The sequence below is a fragment of the Oncorhynchus keta genome, chromosome 5, assembly GCF_023373465.1.
Source record: "Oncorhynchus keta strain PuntledgeMale-10-30-2019 chromosome 5, Oket_V2, whole genome shotgun sequence".
In the NCBI taxonomy this organism is placed as follows: domain Eukaryota; kingdom Metazoa; phylum Chordata; class Actinopteri; order Salmoniformes; family Salmonidae; genus Oncorhynchus; species Oncorhynchus keta.
Genome location: NC_068425.1, coordinates 17,298,371 through 17,314,098, shown reverse-complemented (window position 1 = coordinate 17,314,098; position 15,728 = coordinate 17,298,371). Strand labels below are relative to the sequence as shown.

The 15,728-nt window shown below is 40.6% G+C and overlaps 1 protein-coding gene and 3 long non-coding RNA genes across 12 annotated transcripts in view; 1 reads left to right on the top strand and 3 right to left on the bottom strand.

Annotated features, from left to right (window-relative positions):
- LOC118382145 (inward rectifier potassium channel 4-like) overlaps positions 1–15,298 on the top strand; it is a 42,791-nt gene extending 27,493 nt beyond the window's left edge. Inside the window, exons 2-4 of one of the 5 annotated variants that reach the window (XM_052518881.1) lie at positions 4,685–4,854; positions 6,864–11,252; positions 15,201–15,298. In XM_052518881.1, the coding sequence (XP_052374841.1) occupies positions 4,817–4,854; positions 6,864–8,439 (1,614 nt within the window). In that variant the 5' untranslated portion in view covers positions 4,685–4,816 and the 3' untranslated portion in view covers positions 8,440–11,252; positions 15,201–15,298. Of the gene's footprint in view, positions 1–4,684; positions 4,855–6,863; positions 11,253–13,227; positions 13,335–13,397; positions 13,447–14,170; positions 14,220–14,342; positions 14,392–15,200 lie in introns of those variants that run through there. The other 4 variants (XM_052518879.1, XM_052518880.1, XM_052518878.1 and 1 more) reach the window with 4 other exon arrangements.
- On the bottom strand, positions 94–3,316 carry LOC127930032 (uncharacterized). Its single transcript, XR_008136572.1, has 2 exons — positions 3,194–3,316; positions 94–2,426 (listed from the first exon to the last, which is right to left on the bottom strand). It is a non-coding gene; the product is annotated as an uncharacterized LOC127930032 (long non-coding RNA).
- Positions 11,149–13,965, bottom strand: LOC127930028 (uncharacterized). Of its 4 annotated transcripts, none has more exons than XR_008136558.1 (3): positions 12,584–12,723; positions 11,468–11,897; positions 11,149–11,295 (listed from the first exon to the last, which is right to left on the bottom strand). It is a non-coding gene; the product is annotated as an uncharacterized LOC127930028 (long non-coding RNA). The 4 variants fall into 4 exon arrangements; XR_008136560.1 differs by having other exon boundaries at positions 11,232–11,381; positions 11,554–11,897; XR_008136559.1 differs by lacking the exon at positions 11,149–11,295 and having other exon boundaries at positions 11,517–11,639; positions 11,726–11,897.
- Positions 14,004–15,408, bottom strand: LOC127930031 (uncharacterized). Of its 2 annotated transcripts, XR_008136570.1 has the most exons (5): positions 15,330–15,408; positions 15,158–15,243; positions 14,728–14,985; positions 14,386–14,557; positions 14,004–14,128 (listed from the first exon to the last, which is right to left on the bottom strand). It is a non-coding gene; the product is annotated as an uncharacterized LOC127930031 (long non-coding RNA). The 2 variants fall into 2 exon arrangements; XR_008136571.1 differs by lacking the exons at positions 14,386–14,557; positions 14,728–14,985 and adding an exon at positions 14,214–14,385.
- Between the last annotated feature and the right edge of the window lie 320 nt (positions 15,409–15,728).

Sequence of the window (15,728 nt, the reverse complement as noted above, 5' to 3'; positions counted from 1 at the left end):
TTTTTAAGCTGTCCCATAAGGTAGACGTTGATGGCAGTACTGTTGTTTTTTTGTTCCGGAATTCACTTGTAAATAAACACCTTTGCACAGAAGAACTTTTGCGGTTCCGCCATCTTTTTATTTTGATAGAGGTTAGGTTATCCAGTTTAGCCTTCTGGCCTACTCTACGTGACAGCAACGATGAAACAAGTTATTATATTTTTCCAAACACAAAGCCAACAAACACCACCTTACGTTTCACATATCATTAGAATTTTCAGCACGTTTCTAAAACAAGATTTATACAGGTTAAAGTAATAGTACAATAGAAGTAATAAAATGAACCAAGCAGAGAATTCATCCCATTTACCTGCAAAAATAATGACTTTGATCTACTTGGCCCTTCATTATGTAACAATTTCCTTGTTTAAACACACAGCCCTCATTTGAAGCCATGCATGCAATGGTTGAGCTGCCTGGGGTTGATCAATCACTACCTAGTAGGGGGCTGTTGTTGACTGACCCTAATTAGGGTACTCTAAGGTTCCAGATCGTTCAACATGATTGACACGCAGGGAGACAGGGATTGATCTGTTACAAATGAAGGGTGATGGGAATTCCTAGACTGTCAGATGTCATTTGGTCATGTTTTTTTTGACACAGTGGCTCATGGAAGAATTTTTTTTTTTAAATGTTCCACTTGTTGCATTGTAAAAATGATATCAGTAGACCTTCTTAGTGAAATCTCTGAGAGCCCAGACTGGATTGATCAACTGAATTTCTGGCTTGTTCGGGGAACTGACAAGATTAAAATAGTTTATTATGATCATAATCTAATTTGACCAGACAAGGTTTTGCATCTGAATGGATTCAGGAAATGTACCAAAGCCAGAGAAAATAAAGGTCAACATAGACAAACTCATTCCCTCTGTACCTGCCAACATTAAGTACTGCTGTAACAGACTCTTATTAGCCACTTCATGTTTTATAATTCAGTTATACAATCCCAAACCCTGCGTCTGGTATTAGAATAGCATGTTTTATCATTCAGTTATACAATCCCAAACCCTGCGTCTGGTATTAGAATAGCATGTTTTAACATTCAGTTATACAATCCCAAACCCTGCGTCTGGTATTAGAATAGCATGTTTTATCATTCAGTTATACAATCCCAAACCCTGCGTCTGGTTTTAGAATAGCATGTTTTATCATTCAGTTATACAATCCCAAACCCTGCGTCTGGTATTAGAATAGCATGTTTTATCATTCAGTTATACAATCCCAAACCCTGCGTCTGGTATTAGAATAGCAGGTTTTATCATTCAGTTATACAATCCCAAACCCTGCGTCTGGTATTAGAATAGCATGTTTTATCATTCAGTTATACAATCCCAAACCCTGCATCTGGTATTAGAATAGCATGTTTTATCATTCAGTTATACAATCCCAAACCCTGCGTCTGGTTTTAGAATAGCATGTTTTATCATTCAGTTATACAATCCCAAACCCTGCGTCTGGTATTAGAATAGCATGTTTTATCATTCAGTTATACTATCCCAAACCCTGCGTCTGGTATTAGAATAGCATGTTTTATCATTCAGTTATACAATCCCAAACCCTGCGTCTGGTATTAGAATAGCATGTTTTATCATTCAGTTATACAATCCCAAACCCTGTGTCTGGTATTAGAATAGCATGTTTTATCATTCAGTTATACAATCCCAAACCCTGCGTCTGGTTTTAGAATAGCATGTTTTATCATTCAGTTATACAATCCCAAACCCTGCGTCTGGTATTAGAATAGCATGTTTTATCATTCAGTTATACAATCCCAAACCCTGTGTCTGGTATTAGAATAGCATGTTTTATCATTCAGTTATACAATCCCAAACCCTACGTCTGGTTTTAGAGTAGCATGTTTTATCATTCAGTTATACAATCCCAAACCCTGCGTCTGGTTTTAGAATAGCATGTTTTATTTTCACTTAGGATGGGGTATGGGCTTTAACTGTAGCGTTTGAGAAAACAAGGAACTTGTGGTTGGGTCCACCTTTATTCTTCTCTTGTTTTATTAGTTTCCCTGTTGCCCTACATCCCATTGGTTTCTCATCAATAAATACAACAAAAAAAATCATAATGACAACAAGAAACACATCGCAACCGAACCCTACCCATTTTGAACAGCCATCGGTAGGCTCATACGCATACTGTTCCCTTTTATACATCTCAGAGAGGACTGCTTGGGCCCAGCTTGTGTATTATCTTCCTATGTGTTTGAGATATGTCTTGATGTGCAGTAAGAACCCATATGCCAAATGGAATGTAATCCTACTCCAGTGATTAACCTGGGACAAGTATGACGTGGTTTAGGAGATGTCCTGTTGGCGTCGTCATCCTTCCACAACACTGTCCTCCACCAGCACCGTCTCCCTCCTTTTCTTCTCTCTCTGTAAGGGATTAGTGTGAAATCTGAACCAGGTCACTCTATTTAGATCTGCCTTTCATATCACTTCTTTGAGACTAGAGATTAGGAGACTATTCATCTGCAATTTAAGAGATTATGGGTTAAGAATGGCCTTGCCAGACAAGTACACATAAAGATACAGTAAAGGAAGTCTCCCCTCCCCAGCCAACGCGCGCGCACGCACACACACACACACACGCACACACACACACACACACACACACACACACACACACACACACACACACACACACACACACACACACACACACACACACACACACACACACACACACACACACACACACACACACACACACACACACACACACACACACACACACACACACACACACACACACACACACACACCCCTCCTGCTCAAGGGGGATTAAGTATCTGTATCTGTGTTGTGTAACAAGGATTCTTATTCAGGCCTTCTCTCCCCAAAGTTCAGTCTTCCTATACACTCACCTTCTCCCTACACTGTGATGATGAGTGACTGTTAGATGTAATTTTGCTAGACCTCTGTGAATCAGTTCAAGATGTGTTCTGTTTCATCTTGAATCTTCCCCTCTCCGTGACTCATCCTGAAGAGCTCTTACTAGCCCCCTCCACCATGTCTCTAGTGGTTTTACCGATACGCTCCATCCCCCTCACTTCACCACACAGTCACCCTCCAAATTCCACAATAAAGGGTTCCTATGGAAACCGCTCGCTGCTAATCACCTGCAAGCACTGCATCTGTACCTGTCTCATTTCATCTCCTGTAACCAAAAAGTGACCAGCGTCATGATTACTCCGACATTGACGGATGTGATCTTCAGTGTAATCATGTCCTCAGTTGATGTTGTCCTCCTGAACCAGAAGTACCTGTGGGAGAAGACACAACATAAGACCACTGGGAAGTGTGAAAAACATTGATAACAATCCTAATAATGTCACTGTATTGTACATTGTCTTGCAGACAATTCCATTGGCAACCATGTTTGGCTTTGTGGACTGTCACATACATCCTCACATCTGGCGGTTGATCTGTCAGGAAAACTGGCCCTTTCGTGCAAAGGTCTCAAATGATGTAGTTTCACAATAACACAAAACTGTTGCATGTTTTCACAAAATAAAGCTACAACTACTACCTTGATCTTGGATTTCTAAGTGTTTTGTATCGTAGGTATTATGATGCAAGGATTATGAGAGTGATTTCTTTTACATAGATAAGTAATGACAGAAACAACCCTGAGCCGTTTCCTAATATTACGTGACGTTAGGAAATTTGGTGATCATGGTGGAACCACGCTGTTTAGTTTCGTTGAAGTCTTTATTTAGCGTCGAAATGAAGTAATGACAGGTGTATTTTCAGTTGTGACATTGGCCTCTATAAAGAGACGAATAACACAATTAACCACAGAAGTGTATTGTCTCATGACTGAACTCTTATTTGAAGATATACAGACCACCCCTACCTTGTCACAACACAACTGATTGGCTCAAACACATTAAGAAGGAAAGAAATTCCACAAATGTACATTTAACAAGGCTCACCTGTTAATTGAAATGCATTTAAGGTGACTACCTCATAAAGCTGGTTGAGAGAATGCCAAGAGTGTGCAAAGCTGTCAGCAAGGCAAATGGTGGCTACTTTGAAGAATCTAAAATCTAAAATATATTTTGATTTGTTTAACACTTTTTTGCTTCCTACATGATTCCATGTGTTATTTCATTGTTTTGATGTCTTCTCTATTATTCTACAATGTAGAAAATAGTCAAAATAAAGAAAAACCCTTTGACTAGAACTGATTGTTTGTAACCCAAAAACCAGGTCACATCAAATCATAGTTCTCTCAATAAAATATCCTCACACTAAATAGGTTATGAATGTTGAGGGATAGTTATCAAAATCTATGCAAAATGATATGGTGATGCACAGGTACAGATGTAGGATCTTAATTTTATCATTAGTATTTTGGCTGAGAATTTTCCTGAGAAGCAGGAAATGTAGATGAGCTTTGTGATTTCATACATTCACTGAAAACCTGCAGTTATATTAACAGTATTTCACTTTTCATGTAGTCTCACTTTGACCAGCTAATAGCCTAACCACCGATCAAGCAACATTATGGAATAAATGTTTGAATAATTTTAGCTGCAGGACTATTCCTGACTATATAGGTCAAATTAATATCCCACACCTGTACTGTGTAGGAATCTTGGCAAAATGTAAAATCTTTCTCCCTGTAGTGGTCTTCACAGGGGGATGCTGTCCGTGCACACATTGACAGTTGCCATGCCGATACCAAATCTTTCGCAGTAGACTACTTGCCAGGGCGGAGTCCAGCCTCCCACCCTACTTATAGACCTACTGACCACCTGATGATCACTGGTGCCATGGGAACAGCACGGGCCAACAGGTGAGGATGCCATCAATGGATTCTGTCATACCTGTGCCATACCCAGAAATGAAAGTACTACTAAAGTAATTTTGGGGATATTACTATTTATATTTTTACTTACATTTGTACTTTTACTTCACTACATTCCTAATGAAAAGAATGTACTTTTTACTCTACACATGTTCCCTGACACCCCAAAGTACCGGTAACATTTTGAATGCTTAGCAGGACAGGATTTCAGACACTTATCAAGAGAACATCACTGGTCATCCCTACTGCCGCTGATCTTACAGACTCACTAAACACACATGCTTTAATTGTAAATGATGTCTGAGTGTTGGAGCGTTGCCCCTGGCGATACGTAAATAAATACCAACAAGAAAATGGTGCTGTCTGCTTTGCTTAATATAAGGAATTTGAAATGATTTCTACTTTTACTTTTGATACTTATGTATATTTTAGCAACTACATTTACCTTTGATAGCTAAGTATATTTAAAACCAAATACTTTTAGACCTTTTCTCAAGTAATATTTTACTGGGTGACTTTCACTTTTACTTGAGTCATTTTCTATTAAGTTATCTTGACTTTTACTCAAGTGTGACAATTGGGTACTTTTTCCATCACTGGTCATACCTTATGTCCCCAAAGCTGACAATGCTTCTCCTTATTTGTGTTATCACAGGGAATTGGACAACCTTAGCTCGCCAATGTACAGTTGAAGTCGGAAGTTTACATACACTTAGGTTGGAGTCAATAAAACCTGTTTTTCAACCACTCCACAAATTTCTTGTTAACAAACTATAGTTTTGGCAAGTTGGTTAGGACATCTACTTTGTGCATGACACAAGTAATTTTTTCAACAATTGTTTACAGACAGATTATTTCACTTATAATTCACTGTATCACAATTCCAGTGGGTCAGAAGTTTACATACACTATGTTGACTGTGCCTTTAAACAGCTTGGAAAATTCCAGAAAATTATGTCATGGCTTTAGAAGCTTCTTGACATAATTTGAGTCAATTTGAGGTGTACCTGTGGATGTATTTCAAGTGGGAAGCTTGTGGAAGGCTACTTGAAACGTTTGACCCAAGTTAAACAATTTAAAGGCAATGCTACCAAATACTAATTGAGTGTATGTAAAGTTCTGACACACTGGGAATGCGATGAAAGAAATAAAAGCTGAAATAAATCGTTCTCTCTACTATTATTCTGACATTTCACTTTCTTTAAATAAAGTGGTGATCCTACCTGACCTAAGACAGGGAATTTTTACTGGGATTAAATGCCAGGAATTGTGAAAAACTGAGTTTAAAGGTATTTGGCTAATGTGTATGTGAACTTCCGACTTCAAATGCACATAACTTCAACATCAAATGAATGGAACCAAAATAGTGCAAACATTAAAAATGCAATAAGTATGTGGTTGAATATCGTTTCCTGATCAATGGAACACTATAAATTGGCCAATATAATGTCTGTATGGCCCAGTCAACATAGGCTGTCAAGAGACTTGGCTCATGTATAATCTCTAAACCCGTGATGACCGCAATCCCTCTCACATAGCTAAACACAACTCACCTTCGTAGGTTATCCTCTCCAGAGGAGAGAGACAGGTCAGTCTGATCAATATTAAGAGGTTACCAGAGGTAGGGCAAATGGTCTTGAGGAAAGTGAGAAAGCATAATTTCATGCTACCTTTGCATTCAAGAAGGATACCCTTATAGGACTGTAATACATTTCTCATTCACAGCATATCCTTCCTAAGCGCAGTCTTAATGCATGAGAGAATGTGAGTCATACATTATGTCTCTCACACTGTGCAGAGTTGGCAAGCTATTCATAGTCACTGTGTCCTGTAGGGCACACTGGTAAGAACAGATAGCCCTATGAGACCACGGACACAGTTTTATAACCTCAACTCTTCCTGTTCTACACCCTCTCTCAAACCACTCTCACATCTCGTGCATCACTCTGGTCAATTTTCTTATTTATCCATACTTTCCCCTTTTGTTAACCCAACAGGTACAACTTCGCAGCACCAGATGAGGAGGGCCTGAAAATCTCCACACTTGGGCTCCACAACGGCCACAGCTCACCAAATAGCCGGTTCCTCTCCCCTAGTGGCACATCCGGAGGAGATAGGATATCAGGAGCCACAGGTCGTAGGATGAACAATTACAACGGAAAGATCTCTACTACAGGATCGAGCCAACTAAGAAGTCGCTTTGTCAAGAAAAATGGGCATTGCAACGTGGTGTTCTCTAACATGGAGGAGAAATCACAACGTTACCTGGCCGACATCTTTACCACCTGCGTGGACATCCGCTGGAGATACTTACTACTCCTCTTCTGCTCGACCTTCCTGTCCTCCTGGATGTTTTTTGGAATAATCTTCTATTCGGTTTCCAGAGCCCATGGGGATTTTGATGAGCACCCTGGAATGAGTTCCTCTTCAGGGTTGGAAGGGAATGGGCTTGGGGTTGGTGAAGTTGAAGGGGTGCAGAAAACGTGGCAGCCATGCCTCCTTCATGTGGAGGGCTTCGTCGGAGCCTTCCTATTCTCCGTCGAGACCCAGACCACCATTGGTTATGGGTGGCGCTGTGTCACTGAGGAGTGCCCTGTGGCAGTGATCACAGTGGTGGTCCAGTCCATAGTGGGCTGCATCATTGACTCCTTCATGCTTGGTACAATCATGGTCAAAATGGCACGCCCTAAGAAGAGGAACCAGACCCTGCTGTTCTCAAAAACCGCTGTGATTTCCCTGCGTGATGGCAAGCTGTGCCTCATGTGGCGGGTGGGTAACCTGCGCAAGAGCCACATCGTGGAGGCCCATGTGCGGGCACAGCTCATTCGACCCTACGTCACGGCAGAGGGAGAGTTTATCCCTCTAGAGCAGAGGGATCTCAACGTAGGCTACGACGAAGGCATAGACAGACTCTTTCTGGTTTCTCCTCTGGTTATCGTCCATGAGATCGACGAGGACAGCCCCCTGTATACTGTGAGCCGGGCTGATCTGGAGTCTGATGACTTTGAGATCGTAGTGATCTTGGAGGGCATGGTGGAGGCCACTGCCATGACCACCCAGGCCCGCAGCTCCTATCTGGCCAAGGAGATCCTATGGGGGCATAGGTTTGAGCCTGTGATCTTTGAGGACCGAACCAAGTATCAGGTGGACTATGCTCGCTTCCACAAGACCTACGAGGTGCCCTCCACACCCCACTGCAGCGCCAAGGAGCTCAGTGAGATGGCCAGCCGGCCTGCCTCATCCGCCTCCTCCCACTCACTATTCCCAACCAACCCCAGAATCACCCAGCACCTTGTAACCCCCCACTCCCCCAGCGCCTTCTGCTATGAGAATGAGGTAGCACTGAGCTGTGGAGAGGACGAGGATGACCTGGATAGGCAAAAGGGAAAAGACAGGGAGGAGGAAAGGAGGAATTCAGTTTCTGTAGGCTTTCATAATTTGTTTCAGGACACAGGCACAATGACATCCGGCAGCAACATGCTGTGTGTTTTGGACAATCAGATGGATTTTGACATTCTACAGACGACCATTACTCGTGATCCACTGACATATAAAAGTGAGTCAGGAATCTGAGGCAAAGGGATGGCACCCTCAGACCCTTCCCAAACCCTCCATTCATATAGTTGAAGTCGGAAGTTTACACACACTTAGAGTCATTAAAACTAGTTTTTCAACCACTCCACAAATGTCTTGCTAACAAACTATAGTTTTGGCAAGTCGGTTAGGACATCTTCTTTGTGCATGACACAAGTAATTTTTTCAAAATTGTTTACAGACAGACTATTTCACTTATAATTCACTGTATCACAATTCCAGTGGGTCAGAAGTTTACATACATTAAGTTGACTGTACCTTTAAACAGCTTGGAAAATTCCAGAAAATGATATCATGGCTTTAAAAGCTTCTGACGGGCTAATTGACATAATTTGAGTCAATTGGAGGTGTACCTGTGGATGTATTTCAAGGCCTACCTTCAAACTCAGTGCCTCCTTGCTTGACATTATGGGAAATCTAAAGAAATCAGCCTCAGAATTGTTGCTTCATTCAAGTCTGGTTCATCCTTGGGAGCAATTTCCAAATGCCTGAAGGTACCATGTTCATCTGCACAAACAATAGTACGCAAGTATAAACACCATGGGACCACGCAGCCGTCATACCGCTCAGGAAGGAGATGAGTTCTGTCTCCTAAAAATGAACGTACTTTGGTGCGAAAAGTGCAAATCAATCCCAGAACAACAGCAAAGAACCTTCTGAAGATGCTGGAGGAAACAGGTACATATGTCTCTATCTCCACAGTAAAAAATATATATATATCAACATAACCTGAAAGGCCACTCAGCAAGGAAGAAGCCACTGTTCCAAAACCGCCATAAAAAAGCCAGACTACAGTTTGCAACTACACATGGGGACAAAGATTGTACTTTTTGGAGAAATGTCCTCTGGTCTGATGAAACAAAAATAGAACTGTTTTCCCATAATGACCATCGTTATGTTTGGAGGAAAAAGGGGGATGCTTGCAAGCCGAAGAACACCATCCTAACCATGAAGCACGGGGGTGGCAGCATCATGTTGTGGGGGTGCTTTGCTGCCGGAGGGACTGGTGCACTTCACAAAATAGATGGCATCATGAGGTTGGAAAATTAGGGGGATAAATTGAAGCAACATCTCAAGAATTCAGTCAGGAAGTTAAAGCTTGGTCGCAAATGGGTCTTCCAAATGGACAATGACCCCAGGCATACTTCCAAAGTTGTGGCAAAATGGCTTAAGGACAACAAAGTCAAGGTATTGGAGTGGTCATCACAAAGCCCTGACCTCAATCCCATAGAAAATGTGTGGGCAGAACTGAAAATGTGTGTGCGAGCAAGGAGGTCTACAAACCTGACTCAGTTACACCAGCTCTGTCAGGAGGAATGGGCTAAAAGTCCCCCAACTTATTGTGGGAAGCTTGTGGAAGGCTACTCGAAACATTTGACCCAAGTTAAACAATTTAAAGGCAATGCTACCAAATACTAATTGAGTGTATGCAAACTTCTGACTCACTGGGAATGTGATGAAAGAAATAAAAGCTGAAAGAAATAATTATATCTGCTATTATTCTGGCATTTCACATTCTTAAAATAAAGTGGTGTACCAAACTGACCTAAGACAGGTAATTTTTATTAGGATTAAATGTCAGAAATGTAAATGCTTAAATGTATTTGGCTAATGTGTATGTAAACTTCCGACTTCAACTGTATATACCTACCTGTAGGTCTTGAAGTGAGGTCTTCCATTTGTTTTTTGCACGTTTTGCTCTGGATTTAGTACTAGATCTACACCCCTTTCGCCTTGCCAGCATTATTTTGTACTTTTACCTGAGCCCATGTTTTTGTTTGTGTAGAGAACCAAATGGGAGGCTGAGGTAGTGGTTCTACTCTGCACACCTCACCCTTATGTGCACCTCAGTTGGGCTGTGGGACAGTCACCTAGAGAGATATTTACACATGAGATTGTATGAACGGGCGACTCTTTTAACGAGGTAATAGGAAAGGAACAGCAAGAGATGGACAGTTCCAGCAGAGAGCTGAGTATGAGACAAATAATGACTTGTTGAGACGTGTGCAATGAAGGATAAACAGACATTTGACCAAAGGAGCACTTCTGCTACAGAAACTGTCTCAGGAGGAAATGTGCAGGGAAGACACCCAGAATATTTGAGTGACATTCAAGTAAGTAGGTATGATGTTTATCTACACAGTCGTATTACGCCGTTTGTTTAATTTGGACATGATATTTTGATGTGGAATCAACCTCCAGTGTTCTGTAATGATAAAATGACTGGTGATATGACATGTGATATGAATCATACGTGGGTTCAAATTCTATATCAGCTCTCAGTTCAGTTGTGCAATATAACAGACAGGATAGTTTGCTGCTTTCTACTATTTGCACTATTGTTCTTCAGTCAAGTTTTCCTCTGAGCCTCTTTTCTCCCTAATTTACTAATTTACACACGTTGTTTTCATAGTGTCTTTAGCATAGATCAATGAATCATTTATCGGTTGTTACTGTGCGTAATAACAACAATACAATGACCAACGCAATCATTAAATAATCATAGCTAAGCGTCTTAATGTCTGAAATCAAGTTCGTCATTTGCTGCAGAAAAGAACTAGGTGTTTTCATTCTCCAGAATCAGGTAGCTTTTCTCACCTTTTTATTAAAGCCTGGTTTTGTGTTGCAAAAGGAGCATGAATGTGACATAATGGAAAGTCCCTCTCTTCAGTGTATATCAGTAGAGAACTTATCATGAGTTACTTATCTGGTCTCTCCTGTCACCTTAAAGACGTTTCCCGATAGACACCTTTAGGGGAATCATCTGAAAGCTGTTGTCTTTAGAACGTGAGGTCTCATAAAGGTTGATTCTAGAGAGACTGAATAGAGAGACACCTTTAGGGGAATCATCTGAAAGCTGTTGTCTTTAGAACGTGAGATCTCATAAAGGTTGATTCTAGAGAGACTGAATAGAGAGACACCTTTAGGGGAATCATCTGAAAGCTGTTGTCTTTAGAACGTGAGATCTCATAAAGGTTGATTCTAGAGAGACTGAATAGAGAGACACCTTTAGGGGAATCATCTGAAAGCTGTTGTCTTTAGAACGTGAGGTCTCATAAAGGTTGATTCTAGAGAGACTGAATAGAGAGACACCTTTAGGGGAATCATCTGAAAGCTGTTGTCTTTAGAACGTGAGGTCTCATAAAGGTTGATTCTAGAGAGACTGAATAGAGAGACACCTTTAGGGGAATCATCTGAAAGCTGTTGTCTTTAGAACGTGAGATCTCATAAAGGTTGATTCTAGAGAGACTGAATAGAGAGACACCTTTAGGGGAATCATCTGAAAGCTGTTGTCTTTAGAACGTGAGGTCTCATAAAGGTTGATTCTAGAGAGACTGAATAGAGAGACACCTTTAGGGGAATCATCTGAAAGCTGTTGTCTTTAGAACGTGAGGTCTCATAAAGGTTGATTCTAGAGAGACTGAATAGAGAGACACCTTTAGGGGAATCATCTGAAAGCTGTTGTCTTTAGAACGTGAGATCTCATAAAGGTTGATTCTAGAGAGACTGAATAGAGAGACACCTTTAGGGGAATCATCTGAAAGCTGTTGTCTTTAGAACGTGAGGTCTCATAAAGGTTGATTCTAGAGAGACTGAATAGAGAGACACCTTTAGGGGAATCATCTGAAAGCTGTTGTCTTTAGAACGTGAGGTCTCATAAAGGTTGAGTCTAGAGAGACTGAATAGAGAGACACCTTTAGGGAATCATCTGAAAGCTGTTGTCTTTAGAACGTGAGATCTCATGAAGGTTGATTCTAGAGAGACTGAATATAGAGACACCTTTAGGGGAATCATCTGAAAGCTGTTGTCTTTAGAACGTGAGATCTCATGAAGGTTGATTCTAGAGAGACTGAATATAGAGACACCTTTAGGGGAATCATCTGAAAGCTGTTGTCTTTAGAACGTGAGATCTCATAAAGGTTGATTCTAGAGAGACTGAATAGAGAGACACCTTTAGGGAATCATCTGAAAGCTGTTGTCTTTAGAACGTGAGGTCTCATAAAGGTTGATTCTAGAGAGACTGAATAGAGAGACACCTTTAGGGGAATCATCTGAAAGCTGTTGTCTTTAGAACGTGAGATCTCATAAAGGTTGATTCTAGAGAGACTGAATATAGAGACACCTTTAGGGGAATCATCTGAAAGCTGTTGTCTTTAGAACGTGAGGTCTCATAAAGGTTGATTCTAGAGAGACTGAATAGAGAGACACCTTTAGGGGAATCATCTGAAAGCTGTTGTCTTTAGAACGTGAGGTCTCATAAAGGTTGATTCTAGAGAGACTGAATAGAGAGACACCTTTAGGGGAATCATCTGAAAGCTGTTGTCTTTAGAACGTGAGGTCTCATAAAGGTTGATTCTAGAGAGACTGAATAGAGAGACACCTTTAGGGGAATCATCTGAAAGCTGTTGTCTTTAGAACGTGAGATCTCATGAAGGTTGATTCTAGAGAGACTGAATATAGAGACACCTTTAGGGGAATCATCTGAAAGCTGTTGTCTTTAGAACGTGAGATCTCATAAAGGTTGATTCTAGAGAGACTGAATAGAGAGACACCTTTAGGGGAATCATCTGAAAGCTGTTGTCTTTAGAACGTGAGATCTCATAAAGGTTGATTCTAGAGAGACTGAATAGAGAGACACCTTTAGGGAATCATCTGAAAGCTGTTGTCTTTAGAACGTGAGATCTCATAAAGGTTGATTCTAGAGAGACTGAATAGAGAGACACCTTTAGGGGAATCATCTGAAAGCTGTTGTCTTTAGAACGTGAGATCTCATAAAGGTTGATTCTAGAGAGACTGAATAGAGAGACACCTTTAGGGGAATCATCTGAAAGCTGTTGTCTTTAGAACGTGAGATCTCATAAAGGTTGATTCTAGAGAGACTGAATAGAGACACCTTTAGGGGAATCATCTGAAAGCTGTTGTCTTTAGAACGTGAGATCTCATAAAGGTTGATTCTAGAGAGACTGAATAGAGAGACACCTTTAGGGGAATCATCTGAAAGCTGTTGTCTTTAGAACGTGAGATCTCATAAAGGTTGATTCTAGAGAGACTGAATATAGAGACACCTTTAGGGGAATCATCTGAAAGCTGTTGTCTTTAGAACGTGAGAGATCTCATAAAGGTTGATTCTAGAGAGACTGAATAGAGAGACACCTTTAGGGGAATCATCTGAAAGCTGTTGTCTTTAGAACGTGAGATCTCATAAAGGTTGATTCTAGAGAGACTGAATATAGAGACACCTTTAGGGAATCATCTGAAAGCTGTTGTCTTTAGAACGTGAGATCTCATGAAGGTTGATTCTAGAGAGACTGAATATAGAGACACCTTTAGGGGAATCATCTGAAAGCTGTTGTCTTTAGAACGTGAGATCTCATGAAGGTTGATTCTAGAGAGACTGAATATAGAGACACCTTTAGGGGAATCATCTGAAAGCTGTTGTCTTTAGAACGTGAGGTCTCATAAAGGTTGATTCTAGAGAGACTGAATAGAGAGACACCTTTAGGGAATCATCTGAAAGCTGTTGTCTTTAGAACGTGAGATCTCATAAAGGTTGATTCTAGAGAGACTGAATATAGAGACACCTTTAGGGGAATCATCTGAAAGCTGTTGTCTTTAGAACGTGAGATCTCATAAAGGTTGATTCTAGAGAGACTGAATATAGAGACACCTTTAGGGAATCATCTGAAAGCTGTTGTCTTTAGAACGTGAGATCTCATAAAGGTTGATTCTAGAGAGACTGAATAGAGAGACACCTTTAGGGGAATCATCTGAAAGCTGTTGTCTTTAGAACGTGAGATCTCATAAAGGTTGATTCTAGAGAGACTGAATATAGAGACACCTTTAGGGGAATCATCTGAAAGCTGTTGTCTTTAGAACGTGAGATCTCATAAAGGTTGATTCTAGAGAGACTGAATAGAGAGACACCTTTAGGGGAATCATCTGAAAGCTGTTGTCTTTAGAACGTGAGATCTCATAAAGGTTGATTCTAGAGAGACTGAATATAGAGACACCTTTAGGGGAATCATCTGAAAGCTGTTGTCTTTAGAACGTGAGATCTCATAAAGGTTGATTCTAGAGAGACTGAATATAGAGACACCTTTAGGGAATCATCTGAAAGCTGTTGTCTTTAGAACGTGAGATCTCATAAAGGTTGATTCTAGAGAGACTGAATAGAGAGACACCTTTAGGGAATCATCTGAAAGCTGTTGTCTTTAGAACGTGAGATCTCATAAAGGTTGATTCTAGAGAGACTGAATAGAGAGACACCTTTAGGGGAATCATCTGAAAGCTGTTGTCTTTAGAACGTGAGATCTCATAAAGGTTGATTCTAGAGAGACTGAATATAGAGACACCTTTAGGGGAATCATCTGAAAGCTGTTGTCTTTAGAACGTGAGATCTCATAAAGGTTGATTCTAGAGAGACTGAATATAGAGACACCTTTAGGGGAATCATCTGAAAGCTGTTGTCTTTAGAACGTGAGATCTCATAAAGGTTGATTCTAGAGAGACTGAATAGAGAGACACCTTTAGGGGAATCATCTGAAAGCTGTTGTCTTTAGAACGTGAGATCTCATAAAGGTTGATTCTAGAGAGACTGAATATAGAGACACCTTTAGGGGAATCATCTGAAAGCTGTTGTCTTTAGAACGTGAGATCTCATAAAGGTTGATTCTAGAGAGACTGAATATAGAGACACCTTTAGGGGAATCATCTGAAAGCTGTCGTCTTTAGAACGTGAGATCTCATAAAGGTTGATTCTAGAGAGACTGAATAGAGAGACACCTTTAGGAGAATCATCTGAAAGCAGTCGTCTTTAGAACGTGAGATCTCATAAAGGTTGATTCTAGAGAGACTGAATAGAGAGACACCTTTAGGGGAATCATCTGAAAGCAGTCGTCTTTAGAACGTGAGATCTCATAAAGTTTGAGTCTAGAGAGACACCTTTAGGGGAATCATCTGAAAGCTGTCGTCTTTAGAACGTGAGATCTCATAAAGTTTGAGTCTAGAGAGACTGAATAGAGAGACACCTTTAGGGGAATCATCTGAAAGCTGTCGTCTTTAGAACGTGAGATCTCATAAAGTTTGAGTCTAGAGAGACTGAATAGAGAGACACCTTTAGGGGAATCATCTGAAAGCTGTCGTCTTTAGAACGTGAGATCTCATAAAGTTTGAGTCTAAAGAGACCGAATAGAGAGACATCTTTGTATATTCCAAAGTGTCTATATTTCATCTCTTTCCCACTAAGTCAAATATAAACAACGCTGTCT